Below are 20,481 nucleotides of genomic sequence, written 5' to 3'. Positions count from 1 at the left end.
TTGTGTGAATTCACTCATGGAGCGAATTTCCTTTCCTCACAGTCTTACAAAATTAAAATAAAATATTGGGGTTTCTAGCCAGTGTCCGAGCCACTGTTGGGATATGGGTCGGGGTTGCAATAAGTGATCCTGGCAGAATCCAAACTAGCAGGTTGCTGGTAAGTGCTGTTTGATAGCTCTGTTCGCAACATCTTCCATTACTTTGTTGATGATTGAGAATAAGCAGGTGGGATGATAATTGGCCTGATTGGATTTGCCCTACTTTTTATGGACAGGACATATGTGAGTAATTTTCCACTTTGTTAGGTAGAGGCACAGCTAATTCTGGAGGATATGTCGTAAGTACTTTAGCTGGGATGTTGTTGGGATCATGGTCTAGTCTTCTCTGCCATTTCTTGATATCACATGGCATGAAACAAATTAATTAGCTTCTATGGCAATGAAGGAGATTGAGATAAATCATCCACTGCATTGTTCCACTACATAAGCAGCTGTTTTGCCAAATGTTCCAGAAACATGTTTTAACTTTCTGGATATATTGATTGATTATTTTCTGCTATCAATCACAAGGCCTGCAACATTTACAGTTAAAATTAATTGATCTGCAGATTGTAATAAGATGCTGCCATCCTTAAATCAGATTACCTACACCTCCAGTTTTTAGCATATGTTTACTTGTTTTGTTCTTGAACAACATAACATTGCAGAAAACCTGTTCAGTATCAGTGCTGGGTTGAGCACTGGCTTTACTACAGTATGGGCCCCTCTCTGGGCTGTTGTTTACTTTTACTATCATTGATGTAATTTTTTTTACCAGTTTCAGAATTCATAGTTATTTTTAGATTACATACTCCATAAATGAATTCTGAAAGAAGCAAATTGACCCACGCTAATAACAGATGGTGGAGTACAATCTAATGGATCTAAAATTGAGAAGATATAGGCTAATTTTAGCAAATGTTTTTCAGATCTTCCTTGAATAACGTATCAATGGTGCATTGTAGGAATATTTTCCTATTCTTAAAACAAACACTAATAATGATATGTACAATTTTATGAACTATGAGACTCCTAGAATCCAGTATAGTAATATATGTCTTGTTACCGTAAAGGTCAAATTGACAATCGCAGCAAGCTACGAAATGTGGTAGACCTTCGTCTGGCTGGACTGGACATTACAGATGCAACACTCCGGCTTATTATTAGGCACATGCCAATGCTTTCCAAATTGGACCTTAGTTACTGCAATCATCTGACAGATCAATCAATTAACCTTCTAACAGCAGTTGGCACCACCACGCGAGATTCTCTAACAGAAGTCAATCTATCAGGTGAGAAATGTGCATTTGATGCATTATATAAACTGAAAGTTGATAATGGGGGATTCAGCAGTGGTAATGCCCTTGAATGCCAGGGGGTGGGAAGGAGTTGGTTGAATTCTCTATTGTTGGAGATGGTCATTGCATGGGACTTTTACCTTCCCTCACCTCTATTTGCTGAGGCCAATAATTTCAATGCGATTACAATGCAATTAAAATTACAAAAATGAAACTAAGGAAAAACACATTATTCAATAGCTAATTAGGTTTCTTCCATTGTTAATGCATTCTACCTACAATACTTAAATGTAATTTGAACAACGTAATGGGGAAAACCTACTGAGAATAATGAATATTTATGTCCTTTGGTCTTACTTTCTGAGAAACAATTTGTGGGTGTCACAGTGGTTGGCACTGCTGCCTCACGGCACCAAGGGCCTCAGTTCGATTCTGGCCCTGGGTCACTGTTAATGTGGTGTTTGCGCATTCTCTCTGTGTCTGCGCGGGCCTCACCCCACAACCCAAAGATGCGCAGGACAGGTGTTTTGGCCACACCAAATTGCCCCTTAATTGGAAAAATAATGAATTGGGTACTTTAAATTTTAAGAAAAAAAAGAAACAATTTGAATTTGTCTTAATGTCATTTAACACAAAATAATTCTCTAACTGTTTTCTAGTCTTGGTTACTAGAAATTGATCTTCTTTGTAGCTTACCCCATTACATTTGGATTTAGTTTTATTAATTTTTTGTATTATTTAACTCAGTAATATCTTGTTTTAGTGGCATGTTCAGCGAAACGGAACACAGCATTTTAAGTGTAGTTGAGAAATGCCTATAATTCATTGCCATGCCTAAAATGCACAATATCCTTCTTCTTCAGTTTGCAATAAAGTCACTGACCAGTGCCTAACCTATTTCAAACGCTGTGGTAACATCTGCCGAATAGACCTCCGTTACTGCAAGCAGGTAACAAAAGAAGGTTGCGAACAATTCATAGCAGAAATGTCTGTTAGCATTCAGTTCAGTCTGTCAGAGGAGAAACTGTTACAAAAAATTAGTTAACTAAGCAACAATAGAAACTGGATACCATAACAAAGGACGTTTAATTTCGTCTAAGATTTAATTACACCCAGATTCTGCTTCATGTTATTGACAACAGACAAAAGGACAAAGACAAGCTGTGGAAAGGACCGAAAATTAAGGATAATAACAGAAGCTGCTTACCCGAACAGAAATGTTTCCACATCTGAAAATCACTCTGAAATTCAAATTTATTTCTTAAGTTTTAATAATGTATAAAAGGACACTAATGCATAAGTGTTTGTACTTGTATAAACATATGCTGTGAGGAAAAGAATTGATAAAACTAACATTTTTGTGCACGTTTTACAACTAAAGCATGTGCAGTGTAAATTTTAATTTCAGTTTTTAAAAAATGCAGTCTTAAAACAAAAAGGTATCTTAGTCATATCTGACCACACATTGGGATCATTTTGACCGTGTTATAAATATTGTTGTTTTGTTACACTCTACACGTCATACATTATGCAGAAATATTTTTGTACAGAAATTACTTTATTGAGAGTAGTGGGATATTTCAATAATTCCAATGGTAACATTATTACTTGTATACAATTGAATTCCAGTTTATTTCCGATTTCCCTAGTTGTTACTTGTGGTTTAATCTCTGTAAAGTTCCACTTTTCTTGTGGAATGATCTTTGTGATGTTTGTATGTGCCATCATTGCATGCCTTTAAGGCAAGCAGCTTAGCAGCAGTAATAATACTGTAAAGTGACAAGATGTTGGTTTTCCACCATTTGCTATTGCCATTTTGTCATTGCTGAATTTGTATAAAACCTTTGTCTTGAATGCTGTGTACGAAACTATTGTTAGATTCACAGGGAAACAATATTCAAGGTGCTGTACAACATTTAATTTTTTAAAACCTTTCTCGAAATGAAAATGAGCATTTTCACAGAGAAAAATGGTTCCATTCCCTCTTGTCTGTTGCAGTTTGTTATGCATGTAAGTGAGATACAAATTACGGATGGAGTAAGTCATTAGAATTCTCCCAGCATCCGCAGTAATTTGCTTTTCTCATTAGAATTCTCATTTGGTCCCCATTATTTCAATGTAACCTCTGTCCAGATAAGATAACAAATAACTCGGCAGCAAAGAAGAGTCTGAGGCAAATGCACCATTTAGTTACATAGATGATTTTAATCCATAGATCAGGTTGTCCTGCATATTCTTTTAAAGTTTTGGTTATTGAGGCTAAATTGAAATTAACAAGAGATTTTTGGATCCCCACTCGCAGTAAAGGATGCTACAAGGCAACTATGGTTTCATTATGAATTCTGGAGTATGCTTTCTGGAAAGAGGCCAACTACAAGTAAGGCTATATCGAGGAAAGATGAGAATAACTAACTTCACACATTTTTGCACCCTGTCTCTATCTTCCCCCCCTCTTCGAAACTGCGAATGGTTTTGGAGAAGTTTGCATTTTCTTAATATAAACTTCTGTAAGGTAACATCTCAGAATAGTCACCTGCACTCTTCATTTCATTATTCAAGCATGATGCGGAGATGCCGGCGTTGGACTGGGGTGAGCACAGTAAGAAGTCTTACAACACCAGGTTAAAGTCCAACAGATTTGTTTCAAAACACTAGCTTCCAGAGCTCCTTCCTCAAGTGAATGAAGAGATAGGTTCCAGAAAAGTCAAAGATGCAAGACGATACTTTGAATGTGAGCATTTGCAGGTAAATAAGTCTTTACAGAGCCAGAGAGTGGGGAAACCCCAGGTTAAAGCGATGTGAATTGTCTCAAGCCAGGACAGTTAGTAGGATTTTGCAAGCCCAGGCCAGATGGTGGGGGGTGAATGTAATGTGGCATGAATCCAAGGTCCCAGTTGAGGCCTGGATTTGTGAAATTCTACCAACTGTCCTGGTTCGAGATAATTCACGCCTCTTTAACCTGGGATTACCCCTCTCTCTGGAATTGTAAAGACTTAATTACCTGCAAATGCTCGCATTCAAAGCATTGTCTTGCATCTTTGACTTTGTCTATATATATATATATATATATATATATATACACACACATGTTTCTGGAACCTGAACCTACCTCTTCATTCACCTGAGGAAGGAGCAGTGCTCCGAAAGCTAGTTATTTGAAACAAACCTGTTGGACTTTAACCTGGTGTTGTCAGACTTCTTACATTATTCAAACAGGAAGAGTGTGGGCCTAACTGAAGTGAAGGCCAAGAAAAATTCAACACCAGACTCGTGCATTACAATTATCACAATATAATTCTAAACCAACAAGAAATACATTACAAGATTTAAAGCTCGTCCTTTTGAAAGCTTGTTACTAAACCTCAACAGCCTTCATATCAGTGAAAATAGTTAATGTAAATTTCAGTTTTAGTGCTTTCGTGTGACTAGGCTTAGTGCTCTTCCGAGGTACCAGAGTGCAGGGACCATATGCAGTTGCTAAATACTGGATAGGTCAAAGAGGATCTTGTGCTTAAGGTGGCCCATAGGCTCCTGTGAAGGACCTGCTGCAGGCAGAAAGAAGCCCTTGTGTGGCTGGTACTGCTATTATGAGCAGTTGCACCAATCAGTGGGACAGCAATTCTTTGTTTTCTGCCTGGTGCATGTATACAACTGCATCTTCCAGTGACAGTCTGAACTTCTGCAAAGGAAACATGTGTCTATTAAGGTCCAGGGGGAATAGACAGAATGGTGAAGTGATAGTGTCGGTGGACCAGTAATCCAGATCTGGGTTTGAATCTCACCATGGCACATGGTTAAAATTTGAATAAATTTTTTTAAAATCTGGAATTAAAAGTCTAAAGATGATCATGAAACGATTGTCGTTAAAAACCCATCTGGTTCACTAATGTCCTTTAGGGAAGAAAATCTGAGTCCTTACCTGGTTACATGTAACTCCAGACCACAGCAGTGTGGTTGACTCAAAATTCTCTCTAGGGTGGGCACATCCCATGAACGAATCAAAACAAAATAGCTGTCTGTGCCAAAGAAATTGCTTCTCAATGTCACAGATCACGTACAATGGTAGTTCAGACCCCACTCCAGTTCTTTCCTGTAGTCTCTTCAGGAGGACTGACCTGTTTTGGTCTGGCAGTAGTTGGGCTACTTATCACAACTGGACACAAATCATTCACATCTTGAAAAAGCAGCTCAGTTTTTCCATGAAAATTCCGCTCATCTAAGTTGTTAGTGATTCTATAGGAAGTTTAATCATTGCATAAACAAATACATGCACCTATCAGAATGCAAAGAGTGCATATTAAATATTTAACTCCTTTATGTAATTTAGCTTTGCACACGTTCAGACAATTAATTCCCTTCCATACTAATAGAGGGCAAAAATAACAGAAGGAACAGAGCAAAGAAAAGTGTCCGTCAGCTCCACAACAACCTCTTCAAAAAATCAGAAACATTTCAACGACAGACTTTCTAGTCCATTAAATTAAATTCTTTATTAGTTAAATTTAATTTCAAAAACATGATTTACAAAAAGTACTGAAAGCAAATATGACAAAACTAAAACAATGCAGTTGGCAGCAAATTATACAAGATTGTTGGAGGTTTCTTTGTTCTTATACTGGGCATTGCTAAATACTCAATTCATAACCAGAGAAAGCTGCACCACAATTAGTACACTGCCACACCACGTTATTAATCCATTATTAAATGATAAATGGATCTGATAGGAGACTTACAAAAAGTGATATGAAAAGTTTAAAATAGAATCTTTGCAATTTTTTCCAGCATGTCCTTCATTTAGTCTCGGTCCTAGCTTTGATAATTCATAACCAATTTCTATTTTGTTTGCACCTTAATGTTGTGTTATGTTTTACATTGATTTCTTTAAGGCTTCCAGTAATAAGCAATGATAAAACTGAGTAAATTAAGAAATTCCATTCTCCTACCATTATCCAAAATTGCCACAATAAAATTCATTGATACAGTCAGAAAACGTTTCTCCATCAAGTTTCATGTATCTTGAAAGGTAAAGCCAATTTTTGTTTTATCACCATTCCATTCAAGCACCTCCCAATTTAAGATTTAAAGACATGAACTGCCCGGACAACATATTGTCGACAAATAGGGCATTCATTCATGCGTTTTCCACATTTGGTGCAAGTGACCATGTGACCACATTCAAGAAGAACGCAATCAATCACTGCATCCATACAGATCCTGCAGAGATTTTCATCACTGCCTAGCTGCTTCTGTTCTTCAACTGAAAAGAAAACAGAATTAAAGAAAACTTGGTTAATTGATTAAAAAGACTAACAAACATAGTTTTGGTAGTAGTTATGAACCTTAGTGTCACTGTGTAAAAAAAAATACTACCAATTGCAGATACAGAAGCTGAAAGTAAATGGCAAGATAACAAATGGACAGCACTGCTGCCGAACAGCACCAAGGACTTGGGTTCGATCCCGGCCCTGGGTCACTGTCCGTGTGGAGTTTGCACAACCCAAAGATGTGCAAGGTAAGTGGATTGGCTAGGCTAAAATTGCCCCTTAATTGGAAAACAAATAACAAACATAGCCATATTGTTTTTCATTTTAAATGAGGCTAGAATAAGATACATTTCTGCTTATTTGCAGCCTCGCTCATAAAAATGTAAGAAAATTTAATGTCACTAACGGCATGCAGGACATTTTAGTAAGTAGCACCTGAATACCAGAAAACCATAAAAATCCTTTTGCCTAGCACTAGTGTCAGACGATTGCACATCAGGATAACTCATTACAAAATCTGAAGAGTTTATGCATATTTACATATGTAAATTGGATTGGTTCAAAATTCATTTCAGCAAAACCAGTAATTACTCCTTAAATCTTCACATATACTGACATTAGATCTCAAATGCACCTTTTGATTAAGTTTGAATGAAAGTGTGGGATGCCAACTTTTTGTTTTAGGTATTGCCCATATAAAGCTTGCCGTTGACAATGTCCAGTGACTATTATTTTTTCCAATTAATGGGCAATCCACCCTACCCTGCACATCTTTGGGTTGTGGGGGCGAAGCCCACGCAAACATGGGGAGAATGTGCAAACTCTACACAGACAGTGATCCAGAGCTGGGATAGAACCTGGGACCTCGGCACTGAGGCAGCCGTGCCACCCTGTGACTATTATTTCTTATTCCCGTAGAGCCCTAAAAAGCAAGTGTTACATGTAAGATATACTATTATTTCTTATTCCCGTAGAGCCCTTAAAAAGCAAGTGTTACATGTAAGATATATCGTTCAAGTCAATGACTTGAAGCCAAAATATTGATACATTAGCTCAGGAAGCATTCTAACTCCTGGGCATCCATCCAATAGATTGATTTCCCTACATCCCATGGCACCAGAGAAGCTCCAGTAGTGACATGTGGGATGTTCCTTTTTTTATGACAACATTATAGCAATCCAGCAGTGAGAGAAAACTATTTATGGGATCTCGGGCAATCCGACTTTTTATATATAAAAAGAAAGGTTGAGCAAAATTCTCCGCCTGCTGCTGTTATTGAAATACCTTGATTAAAATAAATTGTTATTCACTCTGACTTCCCAGCACCTCCATATTAACTGCTAAATATTTTTCAACTTGTGAAAAACTTAAGTAAAGTTGATCACTTACCAGCAGCTACAGCTGGGTTATTTCCATTTTCCACTACAACAGAAGAATAAAGTTTTGAAAGTCACTAATTGTTGAACTAAATGAATACATTTCTAATAAAACATTTTGGAGATAAACTTACAAAACTTGCGATTTTCTTCTGTTTCTTTAAATAATCTCTTCACTCGTTCAACCAATTCCCATTTTTCACAACACCCTGAAAAATTGACAAAGTTGCGAGCCAGTATTTCCTTAAGCTGACGAACAGTCAATGCTTCAACATCATCTGTACTGGAAAGGTCTGATAACGAGGCTCGTGTTTTTTTAGGTGGTATGTCGTCATTGGTTCCATTTGCCTGCAAGAAAATCCCAGAGTACACATTGGCTTTTGGTTACAGAGTATATTGTGAATGGAGGACAATGGCTGCTTCCAATATCCAAATGAAATGGGCAGCATCATTTCATGGCCCCTCCAAGCCATACACCATTCTGATTTCTTAAATATTATAGCGATAGATTCACTATTGTTGGATCAAAATTCTGGAACTCCTGTACTAACTGCACTGTGGGTGTACCTACACCATATGACATGCATTGATTCAAGGCAGCAGCTCAACCTTTCTCAGGGGCAGTCAGGGATGGGCAATAAATGCTGGCTCAGGCAGTGGCATCCACATCCTGTGAAAGAATACATTTTACGCAGTATTCTGTAAAAGATTATGGACATTAACAAGCAAGTGGATCAAAATTCAGCAAACCCAATCATGTAAGTTTCATTCCGCACTGGATTCAAAGTGGTGTATGATCACAGTGACTTTTCAAATCACTGATTTCTCCTGATTATCACTAATTACTAAAAAATAAATTCCACAGTTTAAGCATCACCATTTTTAGACAGTAGCTTCAGGAAAGTCAGATCCCTACCACAGACAATAACGGGCATACTGTCCTTCATACATTTTTTGGATTGGGAATTTTTATTCTGGGTTAGCAGCACATTGGCTCCTTCAGTACATTCAATTGATAATGTCTACAAGATAAAAAGTGGAAATTCAGCATCTAAATCATATCACCTATGTCTTGTCTTTGTAAATATAAGCACCAGTTTCAACAATTCCAACTTCTAATATCAAGATAAGTACAACCACAAACCAATAATGCTCTCTTCCCTTGGGTGGGTAGTGGTGTTGTCATCTTTATGATAGGATATCACACCACCAAATGCAGAAAAGGTTGACTCACTACAATTTTTAACGAGCCCATTTGCAAGACTTTCCACGAGCAGGAAACATTCTCTCCTCAAAGCCAACAAACATTTGATTCTCGACTGCTATATCTGACCTCCAGACATAAAATATATGGATCTTTGCTGCCATGAGGAGGACCATGTGAAGTATGACCAACCAAGCAAGACCTGAAGAAGCATACTACAGTGTGTAAAACTAGTAAATCCAACAAAATTAACTATATTTGGAGAATTAGGCATAATATTTTGGCATAGAACAAGTTAACCAGTCATTTGAGCTACCAGGTTGCTCTTTGTTCAATTAATTTGTGTTCCAACAGTCTTCATGCGTTTAACATTTTGTTTTAATTTCCCAGCTTCCTAAATTTGTGCCTTCCTGTAACTTGGGTTTAATAGTGGTTATTGAATAAAGCTCTTGATTATTTCGAGACACATCTCTGTAAAATTCTGATTCTAGATTTTCACCCTAATCTTAATATTTTGCCTTGTTAATTAGGGGCAGGATTGTTCCAAATAAAAAGTGAACAAATAACCATTCAAAAATGATGATATATTCTGAATAAAACAATTAAACTTAATGTTTTCAAAATACAAAATAAACCCATAACAGTCTAGCTTTCTCAATTACAAATTTTCAGCTCAAGTGGTCAGCAACAAGATCCCCTTTGAATAGAAATTCAAAACAGGACCAATCACTAAGACCATAAGACATAGGAGCAGAATTAGGCCACTTGGCCCATCGAGTATGCTCCGCCATTCAATCATGGCTGACAGTTTTCTCATCCCCATTCTCCTGCCTTCTCCCCATAACCCCTGATGCCCTTTGATCAAAAACCTATCTATCACTGATTTAAAGACACTCAGTGATTTGGCCTCCACAGCCTTCTCCACTTAATGGAATTCTAGTCTCCAAAAACAGCCAGACATCTCGGGTACATAACTGCAGATTTCTAATTTTGTGCAGTGACTAAACATCCTATGAGTAAAGGAATGAAGTAATGCACTATTTTCCTCCCTGCTCCGCTGGATTGCTGCCAATGACGGGATCACCTTCCAGTTCCTTCATTTACGTGGTCATTATTGATGTATAAGCTAGACACTTAGTAGTGAGGAACATCAAAGCCAAACACTATCCTATTAACACGGTGGAGTTGTGGACAGTGCAGAAGGATGTTACAAGTTACAGAGGGACATAGATAAGCTGCAGAGCTGGGCTGACAGGTGGCAAATGGAGTTTAATGCAGAAAAGTGTGATGTGATTCATTTTGGAAGGAATAACGAAGGCAGAGTACTGGGCTAATGGTAAGATTCTTGGTAGTGTGGATGAGCAGAGAGATCTCAGTGTCCATGTACATAGATCCCTGAAAGTTGCCACCCAGGTTGAGAGGGTTGTTAAGAAGGCGTATGGTGTGTTAGCTTTTATTGGTAGAGGAATTGAGTTTCGGAGCCATGAGGTCATGTTGCAGTTGTACAAAACTCTGGTGCGGCCGCATTTGGAGTATTGCGTGCAGTTCTGGTCACCGCATTATAGGAAGGATGTGGAAGCACTGGAAAGGGTACAGAGGAGATTTACCAGGATGTTGCCTGGTATGGAGTGAAGATCTTATGAGGAAAGGCTGAGGGATTGAGGCTGTTTTTGTTAGAGAGAAGAAGGTTAAGAGGTGACTTAATTGAGGCATACAAGATGATCAGAGGATTAGATAGGGTGGACAGTGAGAGCCTTTTTCCTCGGATGGTGATGTTTAGCACGAGGGGGACATAGCTTTAAATTGAGGGGAGATAGATATAGGACAGATGTCAGAGGTAGGTTCTTTACTCAGAGAGTAGTAAGGGCGTGGAATGCCCTTGCCTGCAATAGTAGTGGACTCGCCAACACTAAACGCATTCAAATGGTCACCGGATAAGCATATGGACAATAAGGGAATAGCGTAGATGGGCTTTAGAGGGGTTTCACGGGTCGGCACAACATCGAGGGCCGAAGGGCCTGTACTGCGCTGTAATATTCTGTGTTCTATGTTCAATCCTCTTACGTGCAAACGTTCAGCAGGAGCACTAGCTGATTTTTTTCTCCATGCATCAATTAATTTAATTGCAGCACAACCACCAAGGCGGCCAAGATCACACTGCTGATCAAACCTGTTGCCATCAATCGGTGTTGACAGTACATTTAGCAAAGCAGCAACTAAAAACAGCTTTTCAGTGATCAAAAAAGGAGCTGATAAGTTTTTTACTACGCTTCATTCTCATTCTATATATTTTCAAGATAATACATTCTTGAACTTTACGTGAAAATGTTAGATAAGGCAATGGCTTGTTCGCTACAAAAGCAAGGTATATGAACAGAAATAGACCATTCAGTCCCTCAATCCGGTTACATAATTCAATTAGATCACAGTTATGTGTTTCTCAATTCCACTCACTAGTCTCAGTCACAGTCTTAGACTAGCAAAAATCTCAGAATTAAAACTTTTAATTGAGCTAGCATCAATTTTCTTTGTGTGGGAGAGTGTTCCACCCTTTCTGTAAAGAAATATTTCCTAACCTTACTCAAGTGGCTTAGCTCCCACCATCCCAGGCATCAGTTGAGGCAATTTCTATTTACTCCATCAATTCCTTTCAATTAAAGTCACCCTTTAATCTTCCTCCATGCAGGATATATGCCCCGAGTTCATGTAATCTCTCCACAGAATCTGATCCAGAGTATCCTGGTAATATTTTGATGAATGCACACTGCATTTCTTCAAAGAAGCAGTGCCCAGAACTGTACACAGTAACTCAGATTTTATCTAACTAGAGATTTGTTTAGCTGTTGCTTTATATTTCTAGCCCTCTTTAGTTATAATGGCAAACGCTCATACGTCTTTATACTTTATATGCTTGATTATGTCATTTTAGTGATTACATGGAATTGTATAGAATTTGTAGCACAGAAATAGGCCATTTTACCCAACAGATCTTGAATATGGACACTTAAATCTCTTGGGATGTCCATTGCATTTACCTTCTCACAATAAAAAAAACAGCAATTGTCTTTGGTCCAAAATGGATGACCTTAGATGCTTGCATTAAAATCCATCGGCCACAATTTTGTTTTTGCTCACTCACTTAACCTGTCAGTATTTTTTTTAGTTCATGCTCCCAATTACACTGCTTACTATGTGTCACGTGAGAGTATCTTTAAGAAATGGGTGTTTAAGAAATGTACCTTTAAGAAATGGGCATTTGTCAGTGATGTCAGAGTGTGGATGGAGCTGGGCTGTCTGTCAGCTTTTTACTTTCGTTTTAGGCTGTTTGCTGCAGGGTGTGCTTTAGTTTTGATTTCAGAGCTGGATAGCTGCAGTCACAGCCAGGAGGGGTATTAGTCTCTAATCTAAAAACTTTAAATTGATCCTTTGGTGATTTAAAACTAATAACTGCTCTCGGTAGTCACTTTAACTTGATGTGCTTCTGTTAAAGGTTTTGTTTTTTTAAGTCTTATGGATGTTAAAAGGAGGGCTTAAAGGATTACTTAGTGTTGTAGTCTTTGGGGGTTGTATTTGAATTAATGGTTGCTAAGATGTTTACTGTATGTTTTAAAAAGGTTAACTTGAGTTCATAGAATAGACATTGTTTTGCTTCAAAAAATACTTTTCCATTTCTGCTCTACCACACCTGCAGAGTGGGCCGTGTGCTCCCCATACCACAATCTATGAAAAGTTGTGGGTCAGGTGAACTCCATGACACACTTTGGGGTTCTCTAAACCCTGGCCCATAACAAATTGGGGGCTCGAGGGGGATAAAAGTCTATCTATTGGATTGGCTTAGTGAACTTAAAGACAATGAGGGGTAAGCATATTGTGGTTGCTTTTCAGGTGTGGTATTTTAGTTTAAGTAGGGACTGTGTTGTGGACAATGGCTCTTTCAGAGGCTCTGAAGTTTTTGGGGGTGGAGCCGGTCACACGCAGTGCCTTACGGACAGAGACTAAAAGCAGACTTAGATTTGGCAAAACATTGCAATTAACATTACCTGACAAAATGCGAAAAGATGAGGTAATTATGGTGGTGGCTAAGCATTTGAAGTTGCCTGAGATACAGTTTGACTCATTGGAATTGGCAAAAATTCAGTTACAAATTAAACAAATGGAACATGAGAAAGAATTAAAGCAGCTGAATACGAAAGAGATAGAGAGGAAAAAGAAAGAGAAATGGTGATACAGATCAGGGAAAAAGATAGAGAGAGAGTTTGAACTTCAGAAAATGGCCATGAAACATGACAGTCAGTTAAAATTGGCAAGCGTAAAGAGAAACGTACAGTTGGATGATAGTGATGAGGATAGTGAGAAAGAGTGTCGCAGTCGAAGGCTTGGCGGGGATCTATTTGAATATGTCGAAGCATTGCCAAGGTTTGATGAGAAGGAGGTAGAAGCCTTTTTCATTTCATTTGAGAAGGTAGCTAAACAAATGAAATGGCCACAGGACATGTGGGTATTATTGATTCAAACAAAGCTAGTAGGTAGGACTAGTGAAGTGTTTGCATCACTATCAGAGGAGGTATCGGAGTCATATGAGGTGGTGAAAAAATCCATCTTGGGTCCATATGAACTAGTGCCTGAAGCCTACAGACAAAGATTTAGAAATTTCAGGAAAGAACCTGGTCAAATATACATGGAGTTTCAAACGGAGTAATTTTGATAGGTGCATAAGGGCTTTGAAAATAGACCAAACTTATGAAGCTCTCAGAAATTATACTTTTGGAGGAGTTTAAAAGTTCAATTCCTGGTGAAGTGAGAACTCATGTGGAAGAGCAGAGGGTTAAAACTGTGAGATTAGCAACAGAAAAGGCAGATGATTATGAATTAGTCCTTAAATCAAAGTTTGGTTTCCAACATCAGTTTCAGCCTGTGAGGGATAGAAACTGGGGACATGAGAAATACTCAAGTGGTAAAGGTAAAGGTGATCTGATGGGAGATAATAAGGAGAGTGTACCTCAAGATTAAAAAAGAAATCCATGTGGGTGGAAAAGAAATGAAAAGTTTCAAATGTTTTCACTGTAATAAACTAGGTCATGTAAAGTCACAGTTGGTGGTTGAAGGAAAGCACTGGGAAGGCTGATGTGGTAAAACCGGATAAGACAGTGGGGTTTGTTAAAATCGTAAAGGAAAGCCCAAGTGAAGTAAAGGAGGTGCAAAAGATTGCACATCCTGATCAAGAGGTGCCAGATCTCTTTAAAGAATTTACTTGTGTGGGTAAAATTTACTCGTGTATCAGGAGGAGCAGGTAAAGAAGTCACAATTTTAAGAGATATGGGAGCTAGTCAATCTTTAATGGTAAGACATGAGGAGTTATGTAGTTTGGGAAGAATATTGCCAGAAAAGGTGGTAATATGTGGAATTCAGGGTGAGAGGAGTAGTATTCCATTATATAAGTTAAGGTTGGAAAGTCCAGTGAAGAGTGGTGAAGTAGTAGTAGTAGGAGTAATAGAGAAACTATCCTGTCCAGGAATACAGTTTATCTTGGGTAATGATATAGCTGGATCGCAGGTGGGAGTGATGCCTACTATGGTTGATAAGCCAGTGGAGAATCAGACAACTGAAGTGTTGAAGGATGAATATCCTAAGATTTTTCCGGATTGTGTAGTAACAAAGTCACAGGTTAAGACGAGGAGAAATCAAAGAGTGAAGATGAAGTTGAAGTGCATTTATCAGAAACTATTTTTGATCAGATGGTTGGAAAAGAACAAGAACAGGTGGAGGGTGAGGCAGATATTTTTAGATCAGGAAAATTGGCGGAGTTACAACAGAAAGATGTAGAAATAAAACGGATGTATCAGAAAGCATACACGGAAGAGGAATCTGCGTGTATACCAGAGTGTTATTACCGTGAAAGTGATGTCTTGATGAGAAAATGGAGACCTTTACATATGCAGGCGGATGAAAAGTGGGCAGAAGTTCGTCAAGTAGTATTGCCGGTAGGGTATAGAAAGGAGGTGTTGCGAGTTGCACATGAGGTACCAGTCGGTGGTCATTTGGGAATAAGGAAAACTCAAGCTAAAATCCAGAAACATTTTTATTGGCCTGGACTATATAAAGATGTGGTTACATTTTGTCAATCATGTCACACATGTCAAATGGTAGGGAAACCGCAAGCAGTGGTAAAACCAGCACCCTTAATACCCATTCCAGCATTTGACAAGGGTTTTAATTGATTGTGTAGGACCGCTTCCTAAAACGAAAAGTGGGAATCAATATCTTTTGAATATAATGGATGTGTCTACTAGGTTTCCAGAGGCCATTCCAGTACGTAATATTACAGCTAAAAAGATTGTGGAGGAATTACTTAAATTCTTTACTAGATATAGACTACCTGCTGAAATACATTCGGATCAAGGATCAAATTTTACTTTGAGGTTATTCAAAGAAGTTATGGATAGCTTAGGAATAAAACAATTTAAATCAACTGCCTACCATCCAGAATCGCAGGGAGCTTTAGAAAAGTGGCATCAGACATTAAAGACAATGTTGAGGGCTTATTGTCACAATTATCCAGAGGATTGGGATAAAGGAATTCCATTCGTTCTGTTTGCAATTAGGGATGCACCTAATGAGTCAACCAAATTCAGTCCTTTTTGAACTAATTTTTGGTCATGAGGTAAGAGGACCACATAAAATGATTAAGGAAAAATTGGTGAGTGAGAAATCAGAAATTACATTATTGGATTACGCATCAAATTTTAGGGAACGATTAAATAGAGCAGGTGAATTGGCTGGACAACATTTGAAAGTTGCACAAAATGTGATGAAACAGGTTGCGGACAAGAAATCCAAAGTTTGTAGTTTTGCCAGTGGAGATAAAGTTTTAGTGTTGTTACCAGTGGTAGGTGGGCCTTTAAAAGCTAGGTTTTGTGGACCTTATCAGATTAAAATGAAATTAAGTGAGGTGAATTATGTGGTACAAACACCAGATAGAAGGAAGACTCACCAACCGTGTCATGTGAATATGCTTAAAAGGTACTTTGAAAGGGAAGGAGAGAAAAAGGAGGCGGTTTTAATGATTCTAACTCAAAGTGACGAACCAAACCAGATGACTGAATTTGACATTCCTCAAATTAAATTGGAAAACGAGGATGGTCTTAAAAATTGGGGTAAATTGATGAGTTACCTTCCAGAGGAAAAATGGACTGACCTGAAAGAGTTATTGATATCACGTGAGCATGTTTGTAGAGATAAATTGGGAAGTACTAAAATGGCTATACATGAAAGGAAATGAAATAAAAATCGCTTATTGTCACAAGTAGGCTTCAATTAAGTTACTGTGAAAAGCCCCTAGTCGCCACATTCCGGCGCCTGTCCGGGGAGGCTGGCACGGGAATTGAACCGTGCTGCTGGCCTGCTTTAAAAGCCAGCGATTTAGCCTGGTGAGCTAAACCAGCCCCTATCTACATGATGTAGATGTGGGAAATGCTGTTCCAATCAATCAGTATCCATATAGACTTAACCCTTAAAAATTGGCACAGGTTAACAGTTTACTTAAAAATGGCATAATTGAAGTGGGTTGAAGCCAATAGAGCTCACCCATAGTGATGGTACCAAAACCAGACGGTTGTATGTGGACTATAGAAAGGTTAATGCAGGTTAAAGAACGGACTCTTATCCTATCCCACATTTGGAGGATTGCATTGAGAAAGTGGGACAATCAGCTTTTATTTCCAAACTGGATTTACTTAAAGGTTACTGGCAGGTACCTTTATCCAAAAGAGCGAAGGAGATTTCAGCTTTTGTGACTCCAGATGGTATATACCAATTCACAGTTATGCCATTTGGCATGAAAAATGCCCCAGCCACATTTCAACGGTTAACTAACAAAGTTGTTTCAGGATTACCCAATTGTGCGGTATACATCAACGATCTGGTAATTTCAGCCAGACATGGAAAGAACATTTAAAACATCTGATGGAGTTATTCGATCGACTTCAGGAGGTGGGTTTGGTGACAAACCTAGCCAAAAGTGAATTTGGAAAACCTCAAGTCCCTTTCCTTGGCCATACAATCGGACAGGGTTGAATGGTCACACGGGATGTGAAACCAACAGGTATGTTTTTAAAATATTTTTTATTCTCCTTTTTCACATTTTCGCCAAAATTTACACCCACCAACAATAATCAGTAACAAATATGTCAATCCCCATATCAATAACAACGATCCCATCCTCCCACCAAACCCCAAACATTAGCCCGCATGTTCACATAAACAAATAACAAAAAGGAATCTGGAATCACCCAGTCACCATCAACACAAACTGCCCGCCTCGCCCGCACCCTCCCACCCACACCCCCAACTAATGTTCGATGTTATCCAGTTCTTGAAAGTGCATGATGAATAATGCCCATTGTCATGATATGCAGACACACAAATAATGATATACACACAAGCAGCTAATGGACACAGAGAACAGGACATGATCAATAAGCAGGCAGGCCACTCGGGTGGGATCAGACTATAAAAGACACTAGACACTCACACTCCGCCTCTTTCCACTGATGAACATCTAGAGAGTCAGTCCAGGGTATTACAATCTCACACCTCCACCACATGGCTAAGAGCTAGTCTTGCTCAGTCAGACAGAGTAACCACACTTAAGTTAGCAGAGAGTCTAACTCACAGAGAACTGTGCTAACTGTGCTATTAGTTCAATAAACCTGATTGAACTAACTTCAAGGTCTGAAGTATCTTTCTGATCCAAGCTGCATCCAGTTGCAGCCAGTATTAGACCAGTGTATCTAACACGACATGATACCAGGAGACGAGTAATTTAAGATGGCTTACCTCAGTACGTTCCGTGATGACCAGCAAATGTATCCCGGCGCCATGGAGAAGATTCAGGCTCCTCACCAGTTCAGGACCTCCAGCAATCGCAGTGGCAACTGGCGGATATTCAAGCAAAAGTTTCTGCTGTACATCAAAGCGTCAGACCTCAAGGGTGCGTCTGATGCAAGAAAGATCGTGCTTCTCCTCTCAACAGCGGGCGATCAAGCCATTGAACTCTTTAACTCGTTTAACTTCACCGAAGGCCAGGATAAGACAAAAGTTTCAGACCATCCTGGACAAGTTCGATAGTCACTGTGAAGTGGACACCAATGAAATCTTCGAGCGCTACACATTCAAACGTCTTCAAGGTAAAGATGAATCTTTCAATGCCTTCTTAACTAACCTCCGCCCGCTAGCGCTGTCCTGCAACTTGGGTGATATTGCTGACTCCATGATCAGAGACCAAATCGTGTTTGGAGTTCACTCTGATCCTCTGAGAGAACAGCTCTTAATATCAAGCATATGACCCCGCCAGTCACAATTGAAATATATATAGTGCATGAGCACGCAAAAAATCGGTATTCTCAATACAAATCGGCTGAAAATGAGAAACTTGGCTCCCACGAGGCAGGGAGTGTGCAGGCCATCTCCCGGATGCAGCACCTCAGCATTGAAGACAACGGCCATCTCGCGGGCTTTCCCCGGAGCCCCACGCATGCGAACAGGATAACGAAGCGGCCGACACCCACACTGCCAACCGCACTGCGCATGTGCGACGACGTACACCGTGTCACAACACCGACGTGATGACGTGCCCGAACTGTGGCAACGGCCACTTAAAGGGACACTGCCCTGCAATAGGCAGGCGATGTTTAAACTGCGGGAGGCCTGGACAATCCCGCCCATCAAAGCGCTGTCGGCCCCACCACCACCTCTCCGGCGGTCGACCAGGATCAGACGCAAGCCACAGAGACTAGACTTATGAACATTTGTTATATTTCCTATGTTCTGTGTTCTCGCACTAGACAGCTGTTTTCACGTGTACATATGTTCACATCCACTGCATGTATATATGTTTTTTTATAAATTTAGATTAGCCAATTATTTTTTCCAATTAAGGGGGCAATTTAATGTGGCCAATCCACCTACTCTGCACATTTTTGGGTTGTGGGGGCGAAACCCACGCAGACACGGGGAGAACGTGCAAACTCTACACGGACAGTGACCCAGAGCCGGGATCGAACCTGGGACCTCAGCGCGGTGAGGCGGTTGTGCTAACCACTAGGTCACCGTGCTGCCCCTCATGTATATATGTTAATATTGGCCTACAAACAATAATCAGTAACAAATATGATTATATGGCATCCAAACAAATATGATCACATGTCATCCAAACATAAAAAAGGGGAGCTGTCATGATATGCAGACACACACATAATGATATACACACAAGCAGCTAATGGACACAGAGAACAGGACATGACCAATAAGCAGGCAGGACACTCGGGTGGGATCTGACTATAAAAGACACGAGACACTCACACTCCGCCTCTTTCCACTGATGAACATCTAGAGCAGGGGTGGGCAAACTTTTCCGTGCAAGGGCCACATTCAGAAATTCACAATTTTAAAGGGCCGCATAGTATATTAAGTAAAATAATTAATATTTTAAATAGCCAAAATAAAAGGTCTTTAAAGAAAAAAAAGCACATTTATTTGAAAAACAAAGTAACTCAGTAACAGAACAATGTCAATGAGAATGATGCATCTGACTGCAGTCATTTACCAGTTTGTTGAAATCAGGTGTCAAGTTGCTTGTGCTGATCCTTAACACTGACAGAAGCACAGCCTAGCCGAGTCAACGATAAAAACGCGCATAGTGGGGTGGATGAGTGGGGCTGCCTTATTGGTCGGTTTAGTTGGGTGTGCGACCAATAGGAGTCCAGGTTACAAACAATAATAAGGCTTATTGTTTGTAACCTGGACTCCTATTGGTCGCACACCCAACTAAACCGACCAATGAGACAGCCCCACTCATCCACCCCACTACGCGCGTTTTTATGCAGCCCGCCAATGAGGTGCCCGGAATCATAACCGGCATTTTTGAAAAGCCGCCGGGGAAAAGCCGCTGAAGTAAATGCGCTTATTGAATAAGCACATTTACTTCAGCGGCTTTTCCCCGGCGGCTTTTCAAAAATGCCGGTTATGATTCCGGGCACCTCATTGGCGGGCCGCATAAAAACCTTTGTCGGGCCGCATGTGGCCCGCGGGCCGTAGTTTGCCCACCCCTGATCTAGAGAGTCAGTCAAGGGTGTTGTTACAATCTCACACCTCCACCACATGGCTAAGAGCTAGTCTGGTTCAGTCAGATAGAGTAACCACACTTAAGTTAGCAGAGAGTCGAACTCACAGAGAACTGTGCCAACGTTTAATTGACTTTTACCCAAATAACAGGTTTTGACTAGTTTGCTGTCATCAGCTTG

General features: G+C 39.6%; 2 protein-coding genes across 20 annotated transcripts in view; one reads left to right on the top strand and one right to left on the bottom strand.

The window, feature by feature from the left end:
• LOC119961852 (lysine-specific demethylase 2B) overlaps positions 1–8,110 on the top strand; it is a 290,442-nt gene extending 282,332 nt beyond the window's left edge. For 14 of the 16 annotated variants that reach the window (XM_038789282.1, XM_038789334.1, XM_038789320.1 and 11 more), the window contains 3 exons: positions 1,113–1,331; positions 2,201–2,286; positions 6,717–8,110. In XM_038789282.1, coding sequence (XP_038645210.1) covers positions 1,113–1,331; positions 2,201–2,286; positions 6,717–6,866 — 455 coding nt within the window. In that variant the 3' untranslated portion in view covers positions 6,867–8,110. Of the gene's footprint in view, positions 1–1,112; positions 1,332–2,200; positions 3,317–6,716 lie in introns of those variants that run through there. The other 2 variants (XM_038789350.1, XM_038789398.1) reach the window with 2 other exon arrangements.
• rnf34a (ring finger protein 34a) overlaps positions 5,802–20,481 on the bottom strand; it is an 85,781-nt gene continuing 71,101 nt past the window's right edge. For all 4 annotated transcript variants that reach the window (XM_038789470.1, XM_038789461.1, XM_038789480.1 and 1 more), the window contains exons 5-7: positions 8,112–8,325; positions 7,991–8,023; positions 5,802–6,594 (exon numbers count right to left, since the gene is read on the bottom strand). In XM_038789470.1, coding sequence (XP_038645398.1) covers positions 6,410–6,594; positions 7,991–8,023; positions 8,112–8,325 — 432 coding nt within the window. In that variant the 3' untranslated portion in view covers positions 5,802–6,409. The remainder of the gene's footprint in view (positions 6,595–7,990; positions 8,024–8,111; positions 8,326–20,481) is intronic.

This window comes from Scyliorhinus canicula, chromosome 1 (assembly GCF_902713615.1).
Source record: "Scyliorhinus canicula chromosome 1, sScyCan1.1, whole genome shotgun sequence".
Classification (NCBI taxonomy): Eukaryota; Metazoa; Chordata; class Chondrichthyes; order Carcharhiniformes; family Scyliorhinidae; genus Scyliorhinus; species Scyliorhinus canicula.
Note: the sequence above shows the minus strand (reverse complement) of the source record. Positions and strands in the feature narration are given on the sequence as shown.